The sequence below is a fragment of the Balaenoptera borealis genome (genome assembly GCF_965194805.1).
Source record: "Balaenoptera borealis genome assembly, chromosome: X".
NCBI lineage: Eukaryota > Metazoa > Chordata > Mammalia > Artiodactyla > Balaenopteridae > Balaenoptera > Balaenoptera borealis.
The window spans coordinates 12,239,514-12,264,144 of NC_138881.1; the positions used below are offsets into that span (position 1 = coordinate 12,239,514).

The 24,631-nt window shown below is 38.4% G+C and overlaps 1 protein-coding gene and 1 long non-coding RNA gene across 7 annotated transcripts in view; one reads left to right on the forward strand and one right to left on the reverse strand.

Moving 5' to 3' along the window:
- Positions 1 to 24,631, forward strand: part of MOSPD2 (motile sperm domain containing 2) — a 61,250-nt gene that overhangs the window by 36,321 nt on the left and 298 nt on the right. The window contains exons 9-15 of one of the 3 annotated variants that reach the window (XM_082375757.1): positions 7,350 to 7,526; positions 8,315 to 8,427; positions 10,818 to 10,914; positions 11,715 to 11,811; positions 12,200 to 12,329; positions 22,357 to 22,459; positions 23,067 to 24,490. In XM_082375757.1, coding sequence (XP_082231883.1) covers positions 7,350 to 7,526; positions 8,315 to 8,427; positions 10,818 to 10,914; positions 11,715 to 11,811; positions 12,200 to 12,329; positions 22,357 to 22,459; positions 23,067 to 23,204 — 855 coding nt within the window. In that variant the 3' untranslated portion in view covers positions 23,205 to 24,490. Of the gene's footprint in view, positions 1 to 7,349; positions 7,527 to 8,314; positions 8,428 to 10,817; positions 10,915 to 11,714; positions 11,812 to 12,199; positions 12,330 to 22,356; positions 22,460 to 23,066; positions 24,491 to 24,631 lie in introns of those variants that run through there. The other 2 variants (XM_082375758.1, XM_082375759.1) reach the window with 2 other exon arrangements.
- Positions 11,818 to 23,125, reverse strand: LOC309619974. 4 transcript variants are annotated; one of them, XR_014239324.1, is made up of 4 exons: positions 23,041 to 23,125; positions 14,724 to 21,601; positions 12,185 to 12,304; positions 11,818 to 11,955 (listed from the first exon to the last, which is right to left on the reverse strand). It is a non-coding gene; the product is annotated as an uncharacterized lncRNA (long non-coding RNA). The 4 variants fall into 4 exon arrangements; XR_014239325.1 differs by lacking the exon at positions 23,041 to 23,125 and having other exon boundaries at positions 14,724 to 15,443; positions 21,448 to 22,350; XR_014239327.1 differs by lacking the exon at positions 23,041 to 23,125 and adding an exon at positions 13,026 to 13,237 and having other exon boundaries at positions 14,724 to 22,350.

A 24,631-nucleotide genomic window follows, 5' to 3' on the forward strand; every position in this document is an offset into this window, starting at 1 on the left:
GACTTACTTCACTCTGTATGGCAGTCTCTAGATCCATCCACGTCTCAACAAATGACTCAATTTCGTTCCTTTTTATGGCTGAGTAATATTCCATTGTATATATGTACCACAACTTCTTTATCCATTCGTCTGTCGATGGGCATTTAGGTTGCTTCCATGACCTGGCTATTGTAAATAGTGCTGCAGTGAACATTGGGGTGCATGTGTCTTTTTGAATTACGGTTTTCTCTGGGTATATGCCCAGTAGTGGGATTGCTGGATCATATGGTAATTCTATTTTTAGTTTTTTAAGGAACCTCCATATTTTTCTCCACAGTGGCTGTATCAATTTACATTCCCACCAACAGTGCAAGAGGGTTCCCTTTTCTCCACACCCTCTCCAGCATTTGTTGTTTGTAGATTTTCTGATGATGCCCATTCTAACTGGTGTGAGGTGATACCTCATTGTAGTTTTGATTTGCATTTCTCTAATAATTAGTGATGTTGAGCAACTTTTCATGTGCTTCTTGGCCATCTGTATGTCTTCTTTGGAGGAATGTCTATTTAGGTCTTCTGCCCATTTTTGGATTGGGTTGTTTGTTTCTTTAATATTGAGCTGCCTGAGCTGTTTATATATTATGGAGATTAATCCTTTGTCTGATGATTCGTTTGCAAATATTTTCTCCCATTCTGAGAGTTGTCTTTTCGTCTTGTTTATGGTTTCCTTTGCTGTGCAAAAGCTTTGAAGTTTCATTAGGTCCCATTTGTTTATTTTTGTTTTTATTTCCATTACTCTAGGAGGTGGATCAAAAAAGATCTTGCTGTGATTTATGTCAAAGAGTGTTCTTCTTATGTTTTCCTCTAAGAGTTTTATAGTGTCCAGTCTTACATTTAGGTCTCGAGTCCATTTTGAGTTTATTTTTGTGTATGGTGTTAGGGAGTGTTCTAATTTCCTTCTTTTACATGTAGCTGTCCAGTTTTCCCAGCACCACTTATTGAAGAGACTGTCTTTTCTCCATTGTATATCTTTGCCTCCTTTGTCATAGATTAGTTGACCATAGGTGCATGGGTTTATCTCTGGGCTTTCTATCTTGTTCCATTGATCTATGTTTCTGTTTTTGTGCCAGTACCATATTGTCTTGATTACTGTAGCTTTGTAGTGTAGTCTGAAGTCAGGGAGTCTGATTCCTCCAGCTCCGTTTTTTTCCCTCAAGACTGCTTTGGCTATTCAGGGTCTTTTGTGTCTCCATACAAATTTTAAGATGATTTGTTCTAGTTCTGTAAAAAATGCCATTCGTAATTTGATAGGGATTGCATTGAATCTGTAGATTGCTTTGGGTAGTATGGTCATTTTCACAATATTGATTCTTCCAATCCAAGAACATGGTATATCTCTCCATCTGTTGGTATCATCTTTAATTTCTTTCAGCAGTGTCTTACAGTTTTCTGCATACAGGTCTTTTGTCTCCCTAGGTAGGTTTATTCCTAGGTATTTTATTCTTTTTGTTGCAATGGTAAATGTGAGTGTTTCCATAATTTCTCTTTCAGATTTTTCATCATCAGTGTATAGGAATGCAAGAGATTTCTGTGCATTCATTTTGTATCCTGCTACTTTACCAAATTCATTGATTAGCTCTAGGAGTTTTCTGGTAGCATCTTTAGGATTCTCTATGTATAGTATCATGTCATCTGCGAACAGTGACAGCTTTACTTCTTCTTTTCCAATTTGTATTGCTTTTATTTCTTTTTCTTCTCTGATTGCCATGGCTAGGACTTCCAAAACTATGTTGAATAATACTGGTGAGAGTGGACATCCTTGTCTCGTTCCTGATCTTAGAGGAAATGCCTTCAGTTTTTCACCATTGAGAATGATGTTTGCTGTGGGTTTGTCGTATATGGCCTTTATTATGTTGAGGTAGGTTCCCTCTGTGCCCACTTTCTGGAGAGTTTTTATCATAAATGGGTGTTGAATTTTGTCAAAAGCTTTTTCTGCATCTATTGAGATGATCATATGGTTTTTCTTCTTCAATTTGTTAATGTGGTGTATCACATTGATTGATTTGCGTATATTGAAGAATCCTTGCATCCCTGGGATAAATCCCACTTGATCGTGGTGTATGATCCTTTTAATGTGTTGCTGGATTCTGTTTGCTAGTATTTTGTTGAGGATTTTTGCATCTATATTCATCAGGGATATTGGTCTGTAGTTTTCTTTTTTTATAGTATCTTTGTCTGGTTTTGGTATCAGGGTGATGGTGTTCTCATAGAATGAGTTTGGGAGTGTTCCTTCCTCTGCAATTTTTTGGAAGAGTTTGAGAAGGATGGGTGTTAGTTTTTCTCTAAATGTTTGATAGAATTCACCTGTGAAGCCATCTGGTCCTGGACTTTTGTTTGTTGCAGGATTTTTAATCACAGTTTCAATTTCATTACTTGTGATTGGTCTGTTCATATTTTCTGTTTCTTCCTGGTTCAGTCTTGGAAGGTTATACCTTTCTAAGAATTTGTCCATTTCTTCCAGGTTGTCCATTTTATTAGCATAGAGTTCCTTGTGGTAGTCTTTTGTGATCCTTTGTATTTCTGTGGTGTTTCTTGTAACTTCTCTTTTTTCATTTCTAATTTTATTGATTTGAGTCCTCTCCCTCTTTTTCTTGATGAGTCTGGCTAATGGCTTATCAATTTTGTTTATTTTCTCAAAGAACCAGCTTTTAGTTTTATTGATCTTTGCTATTGTTTCTGTTTCATTTATTTCTGCTCTGATCTTTATGATTTCTTTCCTTCTGCTGACTTTGGGTTTTGTTTGTTCTTCTTTCTCTAGTTCCTTTAGGTGTAAGGTTAGATTGTTTACTTGAGACGTTTCTTGTTTCTTGAGGTAGGCTTGTATCGCTATAAACTTCCCTCTTAGAACTGCTTTTGCTGCATCCCATAGGTTTTGGATCGTCGTGTTTTCATTGTCATTTGTCTCTAGGTATTTTTTTTATTGCGTCTTTGATTTCTTCAGTGATCTCTTGGTTATTTAGTAACCTATTGTTTAGCCTCCATGTATTTGTGCTTTTCACGTTTTTTCCCCTGTAATTCATTTCTAATCTCATAGTGTTGTGGTCAGAAAAGATGCTTCATATGATTTCAACTTTCTTAAATTTACTGAAGCTTGATTTGTGACCCAAGATGTGATCTATCCTGGAGAATGTTCTGTGCGCACTTGAGAAGAACGTGTAATCTGCTGTTTTTGGATGGAATGTCCTATAAATATCAACTAAATCTATCTGGTCTGTTGTGTCATTTAAAGCTTCTGTGTCCTTATTTATTTTCATTTTGGATGATCTGTCCGTTGGTGTAAGTGAGGTGTTAAAGTCCCCCACTATTATTGCGTTACTGTCGATTTCCTCTTTTATAGCTGTTAGCAGTTGCCTTATGTATTGAGGTGCTCCTGTGTTGGGTGCATATATATTTATAATTGTTATATCTTCTTCTTGGATTGATCCCTTGATCATTATGTAGTGTCCTTCCTTGTCTCTTATAACATTCTTTATTTTAAAGTCTATTTTATCTGATATGAGTATAGCTACTCCAGCTTTCTTTTGATTTCCATTTGCATGGAATATCTTTTTCCATCCCCTCACTTTCAGTCTGTATGTGTCCCTAGGTCTGAAGTGGGTCTCTTGTAGACAGCATATATATGGGTCTTGTTTTTGTATCCATTCAGCAAGCCTGTGTCTTTTGGTTGGAGCACTTAATCCATTCACGTTTAAGGTAATTATGGATATGTATGTTCCTATGACCATTTTCTTAATTGTTTTGGGTTTGTTTTTGTAGATCCTTTTCTTCTGTTGTGTTTCCCACTTAGAGAAGTTCCTTTAGCATTTGTTGTAGAGCTGGTTTGGTGGTGCTGAATTCTCTTAGCTTTTGCTTGTCTGTAAAGCTTTTGATTTCTCCATCAAATCTAAATGAGATCCTTGCTGGGTAGAGTAATCTTGGTTGTAAGTTCTTCCCTTTCATCACTTTAAGTATATCTTGCCACTCCCTTCTGGCTTGTAGAGTTTCTGCTGAGAAATCAGCTGTTAACCTTATGGGAGTTCCCTTGTATGTTATTTGTCATTTTTCCCTTGCTGCTTTCAATAATTTTTCTTTGTCTTTAATTTTTGCCACTTTGATTACTATGTGTCTCGGCGTGTTTCTCCTTGGGTTTATCCTCTATGGGACTCTCTGCGCTTCCTGGACTTGGGTGGCTATTTCCTTTCCCATGTTAGGGAAGTTTTCGACTATAATCTCTTCAAGTATTTTCTCTGGTCCTTTCTCTCTCTCTTCACCTTCTGGGACCCCTATAATGCGAATGTTGTTGCGTTTAATGTTGTCCCAGAGGTCTCTTAGGCTGTCTTCATTTCTTTTCATTCTTTTTTCTTTAGTTTGTTCCGCAGCAGTGAATTCCACCGTTCTGTCTTCCAGGTCACTTATCCGTTCTTCTGCCTCAGTTATTCTGCTATTGATTCCTTCTAGTGTAGTTTTCATTTCAGTTATTGTATTGTTCATCTCTGTTTGTTTGTTCTTTAATTCTTCTAGGTCTTTGTTAATCATTTCTTGCATCTTCTCGATCTTTGCCTCCATTCTTATTCCGAGGTCCTGGATCATCTTCACTATCATTATTCTGAATTCTTTTTCTGGAAGGTTGCCTATCTCCACTTCATTTAGTTGTTTTTCTGGGGTGTTATCTTGTTCCTTCATCTGGTACATAGCCCTCTGCCTTTTCATCTTGTCTTTCTGTGAGTGTGTTTTCTGTTCCACAGCCTGCAGGATTGTAGTTTTTCTTGCTTCTGCTCCCTTGTATGTTATTTATTGCTTTTAATATTTTTTCTTTGCGTTTAATTTTTGTCACCTTGATTACTATGTGTCTTGGCCTGTTTCTCCTTGGCTTTATCCTGCATGGGACTCTCTGCACTTCCTGGACTTGGGTGACTATTTCCTTTCCCATGTTAGGGAAGTTTTCAGCTATTATCTCTTCAAACATTTTCTCAGGTCCTTTCTCTCTCGTCCTTCTGGCATCTCTTTAATGTGAATGTTGGTGCATTTAATGTTGTCACAGAGGTCTCTTCGGCTGCCCTCATTTCTTTTTGTTCTTTTTTCTCTATTCTGTTTCATGGCAGTGATTTCCACCATTCTGTCTTCCAGCTCATCTGTTCTTCTGCCTCATTTATTCTGCTATTGATTCCTTCTAGTGTATTTTTCATTTCAGTTATCATATTGTTCATCTGTGTTTGTTTTTTCTTTAGATCTTCTAGCTCTTTATTAAACATTTCTTGTATCTTCTCGGTCTGTGCTTCCATTCTTTTTCCAAGATCTTGGATCAACTTTACTGTCATTACTCTGCATTCTTTTTCAGGTAGATTGCCTATCTCCACTTCATGCAGTTGTTCTTCTGGGGTTTTTATCTTGTTCCTTCATCTGGGACATAATCCTCTGCTGGTCTCATTTTGTCTAACATGCTGTGATTGTGGTTTCTGTTCCTCAGCCTACAGGGTTGTAGTTCTTCTTGCTTCTGTTGTCTGCCCCCTGGTGGATGAGGCCTGTCTAAGAGGCTTTTGCAGGGAATTCCCTGGTGGTCCGGTGGTTAGGAGTCCATGCTTTCACTGCTGAGGGTGCACATTCAGTCCCTGGTTGGGGAAACTAAGATCCTTCAAGCCACACGGTGTGGTCAAAAAAAAAAAAAAAAAAACCATTTATTTAAGAGGCTTGTGCAGGTTTCCTGGTGGGAGGTACTGGTTCCTGCCCATTGGTATATGGAGCTGGGTCTTGTCCCTCTGGTGAGCAGCTGTGGGCTCGGGAAGACTTTAGGCAGAATGTCTGCTGATGGGTGGGGCTGTGTTCCCACCGTTTTGGTTGTTTGGCCCGAGGCATCCCAGCACTGGAGCCTATAGGTTGTTGGGTGGGGCCAGGTCTTGGTGAGAAAATGGCAGCCTCCAGGAGGGCTCATGCCAATGAGCACTCCCCAGAACTACCACCAGCAGTGTCTTTGTCCCCACAGTGAGCCACATCTGCCTCCTGCCTCATAAGGAGACCCTCCAATACTAGCAGGTATGTCTGGCCCAGGCTCCTGTGAGGTCACTGCTTTTTCCTGTGGGTCCTGGTGCTCATCAGACCTTATGTGTGTCCTCCAAGAGTGGAGTTTCTGTTTCCCCCCAGTCCTGTGGAATTCCGGTGATCAAACCCTGTTGGCCTTCAAAGCCAGATGCTCTTGGGGGCTCCTCCTGATGCCATACCCTCAGGCTGGGCAGCCTGATGTGGGGCTCGGGACTTTCACTCCTGTGGGAGAACCTCTGCCATCTAATTATTTTCCAGTTTGTGGGTAGCCCACCCAGCAGGTATTCAATTTGATTTTATCGTGATTGCACCCCTCCTATCGTCTCGTTATGGCTTCTTGTGTTTGGATGTAGAATATCTTTTTTGGTATGTTCCAGTGTTTTTTTATCAGTGTTTGTTTAGCAGTTAGTTGTGATTTTGGTGTTTTCGTGAGAGGAGGTGAGCTCATGTCCTTCTACTCTGCCGTCTTGTCTCTGCCCTCAATCAGAAATGTTTCATTTTGGCGTGCTCAATTTTTGTCAATATTTTTATGCCTTCTAGGTTTCATGTTTTACTTAGAAAAGGCCTTCCCTTACTTAGATTTTGTGTTTTTCGGGTTTTGTTGTTGTTTTTTTAATTCTCCTATGTGTTGTTCTGGAGCTTACATTGTTTTTTAAAAATATACACACACATTTAAAGCTTTTATTCATCTGAAATTCTTTTTGGTATAAAGAATGAGCTAGGGACTTCCCTGGTCATCCAGTGGTAAAGAATCCACCTTCCAATGCAGGGAACATGGGTTCGATCCCTGGTCAGGGGACTAAGATCCCACATGCTGCGGGGCAACTAAGCCCGCACGCCACAACTACTGAGCTTGTGTGCCTCAATGAGAGAGCCCTCATGCCGCAAACTACAGAGCCCATGCACTCTGGAGCCCGCGCACCACAGCTGCAGAGTGCATGCGCCACAGCTAGAGAGAGAAAACCCACACGCCACAACTAGATAGAAGTCTGTGCGCTGCAACGAGAGATCCCACATGCCACAACTAAGACCCGACACAGCCAAAAAAATAAAACAAATTTTTCTAAAAAAAAAGAATGAGCTAAAGATCCAATTTGGTTCTTTTACAGATGGCTGGCCAGTTGTCCCACACCACATCCTGCTTTTTCCCTTGCTGTTTCGAAATGCTTGCTTTGTTTTAAATTTCACTATCTAATTAACTCTGTTTTCTTGGCCAGAGGAATGGATTTTAACTTTACTAAGAGAATTATTTCTCCACCCACCTCTTAGCAAGCTGATACAAAATTCTTTTCTCTCAGGATCCTTTCAAGTATAGCTATCCACCACTTGTAGATGATGACTTCCAGACACCGTTGTGTGAAAATGGGCCTATTGCCAGTGAGGATGAAGCTTCAAGTAAAGAAGATATAGAAAGTGATGGCAAAGAAACCTTGGAAACAATTTCTAATGAAGAACAAACAGCTCTTCTTAAAAAGGTAATTTTCACAAAAAAAATGAAATTGAGACAAAAGCTGTGACCTAGCCCCAATTCTGCCACTAGCTGGCTATGTAATTTTAGGTAATTCACTTAACTTGCTGCCCTTCCACATCTTTGTATGTAAAAAGAAAGAAGAAGGATGGCACTAGTTGACTGGTAGTGTGCTACAGTATATAAAAGGTTGATTCCCTGCTTTTGTATAAAAATTGGCTAAACACATCTTAAAAGAATCCTTTTATCTAAAATATTTTTTATCTATCTAAAATAAATAAAAAGTAATTAACTGAAAACATTACCTTGATTTACTTTCTCTTTTTCATTTTTAAAGAACACTTAGTTATGTTTTTATGAGATATCAGGGACTTGATAGAGGGATAAATATATTGCAATGTAGAACAGATTTTAAAACGCTTAAAAGGGAGGGGAATTCCCGGGTGGACTCTGTGCTCTCACTGCTGAGAGCCCTGGTTCAATCCCTGGCTGGGGAACTTAGATCCCACAAGCCGTGTGGGGCAGCCAAAAAAATAAAAATAAAAACTCTTAAGGGAAAGACCATGTTACATTTTCTAAAGGGGCCTATTTACATAGTAGGCACTCAAATATAGGTTAATCATCAGGTTACTATATGTTAAATATATAATTTAGATATAATAAACCTATGTTAAAGATTGTAATTTGGATTGAGTCACTATAATGCTTACTTTTTGACCTAATGAACTTCCTATCAGTGTGAAATTCAATTTCTTTATCTTTCTTTCTTCATATATATATATCTTTTGTCTTTAGGTTAACATAACGGAACCTACTTCCAAAGCAGAAGAGAATGAAAAAGTTGATTCCAAAATGAAAGCTTTCAAGAAACCATTGAGTGTGTTTAAAGGGCCCTTATTACACATCAGGTACTAGTTGAGGATTTCATTAGCTGTGCTTTCATAATATATCTTGATCATTTTGAGGGAACTGCAAAATTAAGAAAATTTCTGGACTGTTTTTGAAACTGGAAATATAAAATTAAGGGTTATCTGAAGACTCACCTTGGTTTCCAGATATAGTGGATATTTGTAGCTACCTTTTTGTTATTTATTCTGTTGAGTGTGTTTAAAGGGCCTTTATCCCACGTCAGGTAATAAGAGTGAATATTCATATATTAACAACAAATCTGAATGACATGTATTTTTCTCATTTTACTGATAGTGTTTGACTTGCACAAGTTTGAGGTTGCCAGAAATGACACTGAAGTAGCCATTTATCGATTTGACCTTCCAAAAGCTAAAGCTGAACCAGAAAAATAGGGTTTTTACCAAAGCCAAATTTCAGCACATCTCTATTTTTCTTTCTAGGTTGTTCAATCCAAAAAATTCAGTATTGTTTCCTTATCATTATGTAAAGACCTTTCTCACTAATGATGCTTTTGGTTGGTAAATCTGTACAGCCTTATGTTAATACTGCTTTACCAACTTTATTTAGTAATGGCCTACTGTATCATTTTCTATCCCTTTACTTGAAACCTTTCTATGTAACTGTTAAAGACTCATGAACAATAGAGCCAGACATTTTAAACATCAAATCTGAAATTCTCTGACAAGATTAGTTTGTTTACACGTATTTTGATTACTGTTCTATTTGGATTTATCTTCACCATCTGCATGAGTGTGTGTGTGAGAGGGAAGGAGGGAAACACATGTGCATGTTCTCTTTTCCATGGTTTTTCTTTGTCGTTTCCCCCACTTTGGAATTTGTTTGTTTCCCATTTTTCCCTCTACTAGTTTGGAAGTTACTGTTTTTTCTCTGGAGGCCTGTCAAAACCATACGTCCTGGCTTATAACTATCAACGTATGGCTAAAAGATCCAGCTAGGGAGAGAGCCAACTCTGCAATGCCCACCCATCCCTCCAGAAAATCAGTGCTTATCCTACACACACACACAGGGACCTAACCAACCTCTGTCTCCCTAGAGCTGTTCATGGTTTCTGTGCTGGATACTGAGAGCAGTTCTGATATCCATAACCTTCCTGTCTTTTCTGTGGTATATTTCAGATTGGGTTTTAAAAAGACACCAGCAACCATACTAATTTATGTCTTGTCCAAAGCTGGGCACAGCTCTCCTGGGAGAGCACTTATTTTAAAATGTGTGTTCTTTACATGAATAAATATCTCTGATATGCAGATATTCCTGATATAAAATGAATCTATTTAAAGGTGGAGCTCAAAGTCAAGGGCTATCTGAAGAATTCACCTTTTTATCTAAAAATCACAGTCCGGGCTTCCCTGGTGGTACAGTGGTTAAGAATCCGCCTGCCAATGCAGGGGACATGGGTTCGAGCCCTGCTCCGTAAGATCCCACATGCTGCGGAGCAACTAAGCCCGTGCGCCACAACTACTGAGCCTGCGCTCTAGAGCCCGAGAGCCACAACTACTGAAGCCCGTGTGTCTAGAGCCCCTGCTCTGCAACGAGAAGCCACCCAATGAGAAGCCCGTGCACTGCAACAAAGAGTAGCCCCAGCTCGCCGCAACTAGAGAAAAGCCCATGTGCAGCAACAAAGACCCAATGCAGCCAAAAATAAAAATAAATTTTTTTAAAAGTAAGTAAATAAATAAAAATCACAGTCCTTTGCATTATTTGGAGGCACCCGATTTGGCTCATGTAATTACACAAACTTTGCTTGAGTCTTTTTATTTTTAATATACAGTGGCCAATAATAGTAAAATTTGCATTTTGAGCCTCACTGATTTTTTGACAATTTTTTCCTGTAGTTCCCACCCCATACTTTGTGTTTATCTCCTTCCATATTACTTAGAAAAAAATCTTTCTATAGTCAGGACTTATTCTTTTACTTAAATACATCCCTGATGATCTTTTTAAGTTATACTCTTTTCTGTTGATGTATAAAAATGTGCCCCATTCTAATGTTTGTAATTAGGTAAAGTTGAAGCAGGAATTTCTTCTCTGATCTTTATCTATCAATCAATCACCTACCAAAGAGTTTTAATAAATAAACCTTAAGGTGGTGCTGATTATAGGACTAATTCAGAATTCCTAATTCACTCCTGTTCTTTCCTATTTTGCTTTTAGATCTTGGGGGAAACCATAGGACATTTAAATAGCGTGCATTGAATCAGTAAGATTAAAATACAAAATATATTAGGTAATTGTTTTGTAATCTTCTTTGATGAAATCTCTTTATACAAATGAGTGTAAAATATTAACCAAATATTTTTCTTCAAGCTGATGATGAGATTGTCATTTATTCTGAGCAATACCATTGGCTTATGCTTTTGTTGCCACCTAGCCCAGCGGAAGAACTGTATTTTGGAAGTACAGAATCTGAAGAGAAGAAAGCTTTAATAGTGTTGACAAATGTAACGAAAAACATAGTGGCATTTAAGGTAAATATCTGAAAGACATAAATTATGTGTGAAAATTGAAAGATTGATAATTCTGAACTTGCACAGTATTTTTATTTACATTTTTAGGCTTATACTGCCTTCTATCTCTAACCGTGTGTCACAGCTTATCTAAAATTTTCCGAGGTCTGTATCTTAGTCTTTAATGTGCAGTAATAGGGTACTGTCCAAATTAGTCCCAGTATTTAATGTTTTAAAAAAAAAAAAAAAAAAAAAGAATCACTTTTCATTGTATGAATAATTTAATTCATAGAGAGAGTGAAAAAATAAAACTATAAAATCTAAAGTGCATTTTCCCCCAAGTGTGGTATATTCTGGAGTATAGTTTATACTGGATACTAACCTGACAGACACTGAGCATTAAGTGTAACAGGACTGAGCCCACCACTGCCCCATATTGTAGGGTATTCCTTCCTTAAATCATCTACTTCCTAGTGTCCTTTGATTGATTACTGCTTTTAAATTTCTGGACACTATTGTAACGTGTTCTAATGTGTGTTGTTTTTTGAACATGAATTATTAAATTCAGGTGATTAACAGGATAAATATTTAACAGTTGGATTTCTTTTTTTAATTTAAGAGGAAGGCTAAGTGACAGACTGATGAGTGTTTTTTTCTACTAGATTGAGATGCTTTTTTCCTGCAGATGGGAAAATATATATTCTATACATAACCACCAAGATTGTTGTTTTATAGACTTTATTAATGATTTTTAAGTCATTTTAAAGCCATTTGCCCCCAGAGAGTATAAAGGTCATGTGACTACTGTTTTTTATAAACAGGTGAGAACAACTGCTCCAGAAAAGTACAGAGTCAAGCCAAGCAACAGCAGTTGTGACCCGGGTGCATCAGTTGATATAGTTGTGTCTCCCCACGGGGGTGAGTTGTCACCTGGCTGGCCACAGTGGGGTGTTATGGGGGGCCTGGGGCTGGGTGATGACTCAGCAAAGCTGGACTGGAATCTAGAAATTAGCAGGGTATCAGCAAGTCACCTCGCCACACTCTGGGCATCTGTTTTCTCACCTGTAAAATGAGACGGGTGAATGGCTGTCATTAAAACAAAATTTTTTTTAACAAGTAAAATTGAATTTCAAACAAAAAAATTCATCTTCTTTAGGAGAACTTTTTCCTTTTTTAAGATAGTTCCATATTATTCTTTTTCCTTAGTGTTGTTTTCTAGAATAATGCCTAAGCCACATAGCCAACCCTTTGTCCCTTTGTAAAGGTTCCTGTTTGTTATATAATAAGTTACCTTTTGGGAATGCAGGTTTAACAGTCTCTGCCCAAGACCGTTTTCTGATCATGGCTGCAGAAATGGAACAGTCATCTGGCACGGGCCCAGCAGAATTGACTCAGTTCTGGAAAGAAGTTCCTAGAAACAAAGTAATGGAGCATAGGTATGCTTTTCCCTTACAGGCTCTCAAATTGCAATGGGAAAAATCCCAAAGAGGAATGCACCTACATGGGCTAAGCAGGCATCCCTTCCTCCTGGCATTTGGCAGATATCTAGGCTTACACTGTGGGCCCCAACCCCTACAAGGCTCTGGGGTACCCAGGTGAATAAGACCTGGAGTTTCTCTAGGAGATTTGCTTGCCAGCCTGTGCAAGAATCTGGATGTGTCAAAATTACAAACACAGATTTTCTCTTACAGCAGTTACCTTTGTAGGAATGCTCACCTTATGTACTAGAATGTTTGCTGCAGTGAAACATTGTTTCACAAAAATTGTTTGTAGTAGTGAAAAATGGAAAAGAACCTAAATGTTCATCAGTAGAGTAATAGTGAAATGCATTTGAGAAGGAGTACTCTGAAGCCATTCAAAAGAGTGCAGTACGTCTGTTTGTTCTGATACAGGAAAAAGACATCTGTGATATACTGTTAGGAAAAGAAAAAAACCTACTCACAGAAAAATATGTATGACAATTATCCTATTTAATAGAAAACCCTGTGACTATATAGGCATACACATGTATGTCTGTGCATGTGTGCAAAAAAAGATGTATAGAAAAGAGGAGGAGAATAGAGAAGAAGGTTGGTTGTGGGTTTTTTCCGGAGTGTGCCCAGTTTTGCCCCCCAAGGGACGCTTGTCAATACCTGGAGACATTGTTGGTTGTCATAACTGGACAGTGGGGTGCTGTGGGCATCTAGTAGGTGGAGACCAGGGATGCTACTCAGTATCCCACCATGCACAGGACAGCTCCCCATGACGAAGAATGATCCGGCCCAAGATGGCAGTGGTGCCAAGATTGAGAAAGCTCAGTTGAGGGTAGTTAAGGATGGCCACACTGATGACATTTGAGTAGGACCTGAAGGAAATGAGCGTAGGCCACATAGATAATGGGGAAAAGAGCTTTGCAGGTAGAGGGAACCATAAATGAAAAAGATGTGTGCTTGGCCTGGGTGAGGAACAGCAAGGAGGTCAGTGTAGCCTGAATCCAGTAAGGGATGCCAGATCATTGCCATAGTGAGAACTTCTGATTTTGAGAGGAGAGACCATTAGTTGGTGCTGAGCAGAGCCATGAGGTGATCAGCTTGTTTTTTTTTTTTAAAGGATTACTCTGGGAGGCTTTGTAGAAAAATAGACTGTGGGCAGACATAGGTGAAAGAGTGATACTGAGTTAACAACACTTAGACTAGCGCTGGCATATAGCAAGTTCTATTTAAGTGTGTTACCCTTATTTATTCATTTAGTCACTAAAACAACCCTAGGTCATAGGTAGTTATTTTTCCCATTTTATAGACGAGAAGCTGAGAAACCTAGTAAGGGTTGTGGTTGAGTTGAATCTTCAAATAAGGAGTTGAAAGAATACAGATGTGGCTGGAACAGAGTGTGAGAGGATCCACAGTAAGAAAGAATGTTGGAGGCAGACAGCGCCCAGAGGAGCAGCTTGAGCACCATTGTAAAACCACTGGGAGAACGTCGACCTGGTCTGAAATGCCTTGGACAAGATTACCCTTTGCGGGCAATTCATAGAGCGTAGGAGAAGAAGAAGAATAAGAATGGGCCTGGGAAGACGAGCTTTATTTCCTCTAGGCTAGGTCTAACTTGTACCCAGCGAGAGAGGGTGAAAGTTAGACAGACAGAGCTCAGAGGAATATTTAGTAGCCAAATGAAGGAGGACAATACAGGGAGTCAGGAGGGAAAGCAGTAGGTGAGCTGTGTCATTAAGGCCCAGGTTAGAGTGTGTTTCACAAAGTGCTGCCAATGTCAGTCAAGGATGAGGTGTGAGAGCTGGCCATTGCTGGTGACCTGATGGAGATAATTGATGACCTCACGGGGAACACTTTCAGTTGGTAGGAGCCAGATGCCAAAGAAACAGAGGTAGTAAGACTTCTGGAGGTTTGGCTTGTTGGGGAGGGACCAGGGTCATAGTTGGAAGGAAGACTGTGTTGTTGAGAAGGGGTTGTTTGGGATTTTGTAATGGGAGATATTTGAGCGTTGTTTAAAACCATAGTAAGGACCATTTCAGAAGGAGAGGCTGACCTTACAAGATAAACCATTGACAGTGAAATTCCTGAGAAAGTTAGAAGGAACAGAACCTGAAGCCGAGGTAGGAAGGAACACAGGTCTAGATAAGGCTCATGCCAGTTGTGACGTGTTTTTAGATGGAGTAGACGTTTAAATTTTCAAGTTATGTTTCAGGAGGGCCTACTTTTGAAGTTCTTATGAAACAGTACCTCAAAATTATGGGGTTTTTTTTCTTTCTTTTTGGTTTTGTTATACATGAGTTGCTTTGTAAATCAACTTCTAATGGCTTGCTGTTCTGTAACTGTCAAAAGAGAATCACTTACCTCACAGAAACAGGGAGACTTGGTGGTTTGGTACTGAAGGCCCAGGTGAAAGCACTGCCTCCCATCTAGAAAGGGTGGTTTCCTTCACATCGTAAGATCAGGTGAATTCTACTGAATATCATATAAAAAACTTTTCTTAGGTTATTGAGCACTGTGTGTAATTGTGTTATTTATACCTGCATTAAGAAGCTGGAGGATGTAGGAAAGGAAAAATAATTTTCCCTCTACCCTTCTAAGTTCTTGGCTGAGACCCACTGTAATAAAAGACAGATGAACAGGAGAGAAAAAGAAGTTTCATAACATGGATACCTCCTGTATATGTGGGAGAGACCCAGGAAAACTGAGTAACTCTCCCAAATGGCCCAAGCCACCACGTTCGATACCATCTCCAGTGATAGACAAAAGAAAGATGTTGTGGGGTGGAGGACAGCTATCAGGAAAAGCACAGTAAACAAGGGTAATTATTATGCCAATTTAAGCAAATTCCTCTCTTCTTGAGGTCCCCAAAATATTGAGGTTCCTGAGCTTGCCAGGAAGTGACTTTCCTTACTCACCTAGTAAGGCTGTCTGGAACCCTGTAAGCAAGGTACCAGGTCAGTTGTTTCCAAGGGTCTTTAGTTCCTTAAAGCCATCTGGTCATATCCGACTTTATGCATTTCATTTTCAAATATGACATTCAAGTCAAAACCTTGATAATACAACCATGTTTCCAATTGTGTCCTGTTACAAGGAGAACAGATTCTCATTGAACTTGTGCAAATGACTATATCACCATGAAAATGAGAATATTCACTAAGAGTTTCTAAATTCTGGAGGGATCAGGTATGGAGAAAAATTGTCTCAATTCTGCTTACAAAGGTATAATTCACCAAATTGCAGTAAATCATAGATAGCTTAAGAGGAAAAGTTTCCCTTAAATCTGGAGAAACAAAACATGTTTCAAACAAAAAGTCATAAAAAGTATAATCATTCTCATCAATTCATTCAATCCCACGTTATTAATTTTTTTTCTGCTTGAATTCAGTTTTTTCCATTAGTTCTGGAAATTCTTACCCAGCTCAGTTTTACAATCTTCAAGTTATCAGAAACCTGTGTTCTAGAGTACTTGTCAAGAGTCCTTTTTGTGAATCTCTTTGAAGGTGAAACATGTTTCTATACAAATACAATCAAGAAGGTTTAGTATTCTTATTTGACAATGTGTCCCACGTAATTTAACATATCAAATAAGCCTAAGTGGTTTAATATCTTTTTATAAAGAGAGAGAACACATCTTTTGAGATGTTCCAGGGGCCCTGGGGAAAATCCCAAAGTTAGTTTGAGGTCAAAAAGACTTCATTTAGAATTTGATTTGGGGAAGTTTGTCAAAAATATCAAAAGGTTTTGGCCGCTTGACTAAATAGAATCATAAATCATTATGAAACAATACTTAATTATCCAGTTAACCAAAGTGACAGTTAAAAACATTTCAAAGGCAAATACAGAAGGTCACATAGTTTCGAGCAAAACTTAGCCTTAATCTTAAAACTGAGTCTTTTAATCAAAGACCTGATGATAAAGATAACATGAAGCACAGGAAATTATTTTGATAAAATGCAAAATCTTTGCTTTCTAGGCAGATTACTTAAAAAGGTAAAGAAAAACCTTTCACAATCTCTTATCAGGAGCAGACCAGACCAACAGCCCAGTAAAACTGTCCTCTTAGCAAAAAAAGAAAATTTAGTTTTATGTAATTATACTAAGCTTATTAAGCTTATTTTTAAAACCCTTAAAACAAATTTATTCAATTTTAGCCAGCTTGACTACACAAGGTAAAATTTTCTCTTTCTCTCTTCCCAACTTTCTGTATCCATTTAGTTTGTCCTTTATTCTCCTACTTTCTACTCTGAAATAACTATAGCTCTACTTTAGGATAAAATCACTTTCACTTCCCTTAACAAAAAATGCATCTCCCTACTTCTCTTGGCCAAAAACACATCCTAATTCTTATGTACAGGGTTGATATACTTATTTCTAGTCGTTTTCATAATCCTTAGAAACCTTACTTTCTAGTGAAAACTAATAAATAAGCATTTGCAGTCTGTTACACCAGCATTCTTTAGATTGGCAAATTTATGAATATATTTCATAATTTCTAGAAATTATGAATATATTTCATAATTTCTAGAAGTAGATACTTCCTCATAGTATTTCGTTGTGGCACAAGATATGTTTACTAATATACCCAAATAGCTTTCATTCTGCAATAAGAAGCCAAAAGTAGATAAACCTATGTGTAGTAATTAATGTTTAAGTATTTTATCTTATTTGGAAATGATCTAGATATTCAGTGAATTTCCTATCATTTAACTGAGCAAAACTCTAAAGTTTCAAGTTACCAAAGACATTTGGAAAACTGTTTTTAAAGATATACCATAAAACATACTCATTGCTGATAAGTTCACCTAACTTTTATCTCGCTGACATGTATCTAAATCACTTGCTCCCAACAATTGTTTAGACTCTTCACACAAACGCCAGGAGACATTACGCAAAATCAGCCATCATGCCAAGGTGGTGTTCTTGCTGACAAATTTTGTAACAGAGATAACGTGAACTTATTTGAATAGTAAGCCCAGGTAGAATAAAGGTTGCATGTCTCTATTATATCTAATGTTGCTAACTCTGAAGACCTGCCTGTCTAATTAAACCAACCAATTAACCCAGTTTGTTTGTTTTCTATTGAAGTATAATTGATTTACATTATATTAGTTTCAGGTATTCAACATAGTGATTTGATATTTTTATAGATTATACTCCATTTAAAGTTATTATAAAATAATGGTTGTATTCTCTGTGCTATACATTACATCCTTGTATCTTATTTTTTTAACATCTTTATTGGAGTATAATTGCTTTACAATGGTGTGTTAGTTTCTGCTTTATAACAAAGTGAATCAGCTATACATATACATATATCCCCATATCTCTTCCCTCTTGTGTCTCCCTCCCTCCCACCCTCCCTATCCCACCCCTCTAGGTGGTCACAAAGCACCAAGCTGATCTCCCTGTGCTTTGAGGCAGCTTCCCACTAGCTATCGATTTTACATTTGGTAGTGTATATATGTCCATGCCACACTCTCACTTCATCCCAGCTTACCCTTCCCCCTCCCCATATCCTCAAGTCCATTCTCTACGTCTGTGTCTTTATTCCTGTCCTGCCCCTGGGTTCTTCGGAACCTTTTTTTTTTTTTTTTTTTTAAGATTCCATATATAGGTGTTAGCATACAGTATTTGTTTTTCTCTTTCTGACTTACTTCACTCTGTATGACAGACTCTAACTCCGTCCACCTCACTACAAATAACTCCATTTCGTTTCTTTTTATGGCTGAAGAATGTTCCACTGTATATATGTGCCACATCTTCTTTATCCATTCATCTGTCGATGGACACTTAGGTTGCTTCCATGTCCTGGCTATTGTAAATAGTGCTGCAATGAACATTGTGGTACATGACTCTTTTTGAATTATGGTTTTCTCAGGGTATATGCCCAGTAAGTGGGATTGCTGGGTCGTATGGTAGTTCTATTTTTAGTTTTTTAAGGAACCTCCATACTGTTCTCCATAGTGGCTGTATCAATTTACATTCCCACCAACAGTGCAAGAGGGTTCCCTTTTCTCCACACCCTCTCCAGCATTTGTTGTTTGTAGATTTTCTGATGATGCCCATTCTAACTGGTGTGAGGTGATAGCTCATTGTAGTTTTGATTTGCATTTCTCTAATGATTAGTGATGTTGAGCATCCTTTCATGTGTTTGTTGGCAATCTGTATATCTTCTTTGGAGAAATGTCTATTTAAGTCTTCTGCCCATTTTTGGATTGGGTTGTTTGTTTTTTTTGATATTGAGCTGCATGAGCTGCTTGTATATTTTGGAGATAAATCCTTTGTCCGTTGCTTCGTTTGCAAATATTTTCTCCCATTCTGAGGGTTGTCTTTTCATCTTGTTTATGGTTTCCTTTGCTGTGCAAAAGCTTTTACGTTTCATTAGGTCCCTTTGTTTATTTTTGTTTTTATTTCTATTTCTCTAGGAGGTGGGTCAAAAAGGATCTTGCTGTGATTTATGTCAAAGAGTGTTCTGCCTATGTTTTCCTCTAAGAGTTCTATAGTGTCTGGCCTTACATTTAGGTCTTTAATCCATTTTGAGTTTATTTTTGTACACGGTGTTAGGAAGTGTTCTAATTTCATTCTTTTACATGTAGCTGTCCAGTTTTCCCAGCCCCACTTATTGAAGAGGCTGTCTTTTCTCCATTGTATATTCTTGCCTCCTTTATCAAAGACAAGGTGACCATATGTGCATGGGTTTATTTCTGGGCTTTCTATCCTGTTCCATTGATCCATATTTCTGTTTTTGTGCCAGTACCATACTGTCTTGATTTAACCCAGCTTTTATTTACCAAAGAAAGATTATCCCAGATCATGTGAACTTGAAAAAAACTGGGGGCTAGTTTCTACATTTCTGAGAGTTTTAGGAATATTTAATTTGAAAAGCACTTATTTTTCTTTAAGCCAGTTGAATAGTTTTTATGAATTAATCTTGGCGGTACCATTCAGAGGTAGAAAAATATCAAACATTTGTAACATACATATATAAACACATGTAAACATACAGATGCAAACCAGAGACCTTATAGCTTTGGTTCCAAAATTTTAGCCATGAATTAGGTACAATGGCAAAACTCACTAGCTTATAAAAAGAACAGTTCGATCTGAACTGTGTTTCTGGCAGTTGGAATAAGTTTACCTACTTAGAGTGCTAACTAAAGCTTTTTTTCTTTTTAAACTGATATTTGTGTGGGGGGGTTTTGTTTTGCTTTTCTCATTTGCCCAATTTCAAAATAGCTCCTTTTTTTTAACTTCTGATGAGCTTCATTTTCCTAAAGTTTGCATTTCTAAGAGCTGGCTATCAGGTCCTAGAGAAGGTGGGGTAGAAAATTTATATCTCAAAGGGACAGAGAAAGTAAGTTTTTTTCCTGGAGTTTTGGGGGTACTTTACCTATTATCAGAGGTTTAGAGTAATTAATTACCATTTAAATTTTTTCGTACTTTTCTAAGTACAGAACAGTTCTGTTTCCAGTGACCTGGTCTTTTATAATACCTACAAGTATTTTGAGATAAATAGGGCAGGTTTTGGAATGGTTAGAATAGGTGAACTTTGAATTGCTTCTAGAGCTGAATTTCTGGTTTTGTGAAGATTTGCAAGGCAAAGACAGTTGCTTTTAATTCCTCAAAAAATTGGATTGCAGCCTGAATGACATCAAGGGACTGACCTGCCCATCCAACTACATTTTCTTCACTTTGCTTTATATCAGGGAGATTTCCAATTAAGATGGAAAGCAAATGATTTCTATGTTCTGGAGTTTCAGGGCTTAATGCAGCATGCCTTTACAAAGTCTGTATAAAGCGTTCAACAAAGGCCTTTGAATGCTCTCGTTTTTCTGAGTGCACAATTCAACCTTGGACCAATTCACCTTAGGGGAAAAAGACCCTACTATTGCTTCTGTCAGCCCCTGAATACTGGCCTTCAGCTGATCCATTTCCTGATAATTTGGGAGGAATTCTGGTCATGCTGCCCGTGTGAATGTGCCTGTTTTCCCTAGGGGGCCATCTGGCTTGTCTGATAACTACAGTATAATCATGGGTGTGAAGAACACCCCTTAGCAGCCAATCAAGGTCCCTGTGAGTGGGGAACTGAATGGCCACTGATCTTTTTAACTCTTCTCTAAATTTGGTAGATATCTTCTGAAAGTGGAGGTAAAAAGAGCTTTGTAATTTCATCTTACTAAGGACGTCCCTAAGGCTGGCCACCATACTCCTTCATGTCCTCCTTTCAAGTTGGTCTTTCCATAGATACCAAGAAGACAGTTGTTTAGGCTGAGAGCTCTCTAAAAAATGTTTGAACACAGAAGTTTTTCCAATTCAAAAGATCCATCATTTGGCCAATGATGAGTAGTAGGATCTTATATTAATCTCAATAGCAACTCAAACCTATAAGCCTTTTTGTGGCTTAACCATGGATGCAAGAGGCATCCCGAAAGGGGGTGCAAAAGATGCAGCCCTCACAAGATTCAGTTCAGAAAGCTCACTCCCACAGTTAGCCTAAGAAAGCAAAGACCTTCATTGTCACAAGGTGGTAAGAATGGGGTCGTGAAAAGTGTCTCCAGTTTCCCATAAGAATGTGATATGCCTTCAGTTACAAACCTGCGACACTGGGTAAGCGCTACTGGAATAGGACTTTTCCAGCCCTAAATAAGACAAGAAGGTTGAGATGACAAGGGGCCCTCATGACAGACGCCCACGAGAGCCGGTACCATCGGAGAATGCTGCTTATCAGTTAGTGTCTCGGATCCCCAGCCTATTCAGGTGGTCACCAGATGCATGCAGACACATGCATCATCCAGCTGGCAGAGACCAGACAGAATATTCTAACTGGTCATAAAGCCAAGCTCTCAAGACAGAATAAAACAAAAGGAAAATCTCGTCTGTCCTATGGTTCTCCTTATGACAACACGAAAGACAGAGATAAAAGAAAACAATGACCATCTCTGGGAGGAAAGAGGACCAGTAGAAGACAAAAATACTCATAACAAAAATCTCTACCAAAGTCACAATACCTAAGGAACTAGCTGACACAAATATTTTCTCCTGCTAATCTCAATTTGGAAAAGAAGGGACAAGGTGAAATTTTTACCTTCCTCTCTCAACTGCACCAGACTGAGATCCAGGAGAGCTGCCTTTGGTAAGAATTCTTACTCTTCTCGGGCTTCTGCCAGTTTTCCAGAATCCCATCTGCAGGCTCCCAAGTGAGTATGGTATCTCAGCAGCTCCCATGGTAGGTTGCCAAACTGTAGGAGAGGAAAAATAATTTTCCCTTTATTTTTCTAGGTTCTTGGCTAAGATTCCCCCCCATCCCCCCGTAATCATAGACAGATGAACAGAAGAAAACAGGAAAAAAACAGAAGTTTAATAGCATGTATACCTCCTGTATACTTGAGATACCCAGGAAAACAGTAAAACTTCCCACAATGGCCCATGACACCACCTTAAGTACCACCTCCAGCTAAAGAGAAAAGATGATGTTGGGGGTGAGGGAGCCAGTTCTGGGAGGATGGCAGGAAAAGCACAACATACACGGCTAAGGTTGTCCTGCGGATTTAAGTCTCTGCCTTCTCCATTGATAAGAGTTTATAGAGATACAAAGTCATCCTCCTCTACCTGGCAGAGAGGGAGACACCCTGACAAATGGAGATTCCCCTTGTAACTGTACATGTCTCACAAAAAGGTAACTTCTATTCACTTTTCAGAGCTTTTACTGAAAAGTGAAAAAGCTTTCCACTTTTGTCTGCTTTTTCTTAAAAAATAACCAGCTCAAGATAAACCTTGTGCCACAGAGGCACGTTTTGGGGTGGCAAATTCTGCTCCCCTTCAAAGATACACACACACTGAGCTAGCTGCTCCCTTAGGTATATCTGGGGAGAGGAATGAGTACTTTCACCTCTGTTACATACACTTCTGTGTTTAACTTTTTTCATTTTACATTTTACTATCCAAAAATTCATTAAAAACTTTAAGAAGTTATGCTTCCTTTGTACTTTCATAGGTTAAGATGCCATATTGTTGAGAGCACTAAGCCAACCACTCTTACATTAAAAGACCATGCCTTTAACATGTCAGAGAAAACCAGTGAGGATCTCTATCTACAAGTAAGTGTTCTTTCTTCCTAACTAAAAGTCTTCAATGTTAATCAATATTAGAAATCCATTTTTTCCCCACTGACATAAAGAAAACCTTTGGCGTAGACACGACAGAAATGCTCTCTTCTTTGTGAAGGGAAGCCAGATCAGAAATGGTAAGTGGTGAGTTACTTTTGGAGATCTTCTAACTAACTTTCTGAAAGCTCTGGCTATTTCAATTTGGGCTAGGGACGTTATAGCAAAGCGCATGGTGCTTTGGGGGGTATCGAAGAACTTGATCTCATGGAAAAGGTACCAACCATGTAGTGCATTTAAATTTGAAAAAGGTGGAGGGGCTCTCTTTCTGAATAGCTGGTTTCAGTACCTCCAGGAAATGATTGCTTTGTTCCTTTCTCAACTAGACAATTAGACCTTTTCAAAATGAGAATAAACAGATACACATCCGTTCACCAACCAAATCTAATTCTGCATTGCATTTCCAGCTCCCAGCCTTTCAGAGTAGATGGACTCTATCCCGTAAATGTTTGTGGGATTTCTAATATTCCTGTTTGTCATGCACATGATTATTGTACTGTTTTATTGATACAAACCTTTCATCCTTTTTTCCCCTCTTTAGCTCAATCGTTTACTAGAAAGCAATAGGAAGCTTGAAGACCAAGTTCAGCGTTGTATCTGGTTCCAGCAATGGCTGCTTTCCTTAACAGTGCTCTCGCTTGCTTTTGTCATCTCTTTCTTCTATTTGTTGTACAGTTAAAGAAGCGGTGGTCGGTAGGAAACGTGGCTTTTCCGTTCATTAGTTGGAAAAAGTAACACCCAGAACTTCTCCACCGTGCTGAAAGTGTCGCACATCTGTGCTTCCTCCAAGGAAATGTACGGCATTTAGGGGGCGAACTGAAACATGTCTTGAAAATAAACTGTTAGAATAAGGAAACGCTGAAGGTATTGATTATAAGAGACTATAGGTAGTTAGTCAAGTAAGTAAAGGCATATCTGTTGTGTGACTTAATAGAGATAATTTATTTTTCCCTTTTGATTTAGTACTTTTAAAGCTTGTTTTATCATGTATATATGTTAGCTGAACGGAAAAGTAACATGCTTTGTTGCAGCCAAAAACTGTCATCTGCTTTTTTTTTTTTTGACAGAATTATTATAGCTGAGCCAACTTATTAGCTTTTCTATACTATGTATATAGAAGAACATGTATATTGAAAAAACATACAGAGTAATTTCTGTAACCATGACTTTGTAATTTTGAGAACTACTAACAGATGCTAGTCGATGTTCTTTTGGAATGTACAACTACTTAATGCCAAACCACCTTTAGCCTTTGTTTCTTATCCGTCTTCCTTAACGGCCTGCCTGCCCTTTATTAATCTCAGACTTTTTAATGAACACTCACACTCTCTCATTTAGCTAGGATTTGGGGAACTAAGTCTGGTTGGATTTTCTCTAAATTCTGTCAGTCAGTAACGTCCAGAAGAAGAAACTCTCCAGTCTTTTTTTACGCAGTTTCACGTTGCTCTCTCTGGCTGGACTCGGACCCTTTTGCTTCACTTATTCTAAAGGCCTGATCCTCCACTGGACCCCCTTCACCCTCCTTTCTAAATGAAAGGAGTTAGATAAAATTTTTTTGAAAAGTAAGTTAGTTTTTGAGATGCATAGCAGTATAATTCATTTACATTTCAATTCCTTGCTAAAATCAGCCACGAGAAGGGAACTTGACGAAAGACTGGAGTATCGGTAAGGGTGAAAAAAAAAATCGAAAGTGTCACTTCTCCGTTTAAGAGTGAAAAATACTGTAAAAACTTCAGACCAGGGTTAATTGACTCACTTGATATATTCTGCCTTTGTCACAGCAATACTGAGGACGGTTCCTCAATTCGTAACATGATACACCTCGCAGGAGCAGAGCCTAATAAAAGTAGTTTGTTTTCTCATTTAATATAACCAGTTTCGGTCCATGTTGGTTCACATATAAATCTACTTTATATGAAGGAAAAAAATAGTCTGCCTGTAAAATAAATTTTGAGTTTTGATTGAGCCATGTTTGGAGAATGTTTTATTCTGAGGTTGTAGTGTTGGCGGCTTTCACCTTGAGAACGTGATCCAAAACGGCATTATGAAGAATGAAAAAATAGAGTTCCTTCAAAATTGGCCTAGGAAATAAAACCTTAAATGGAC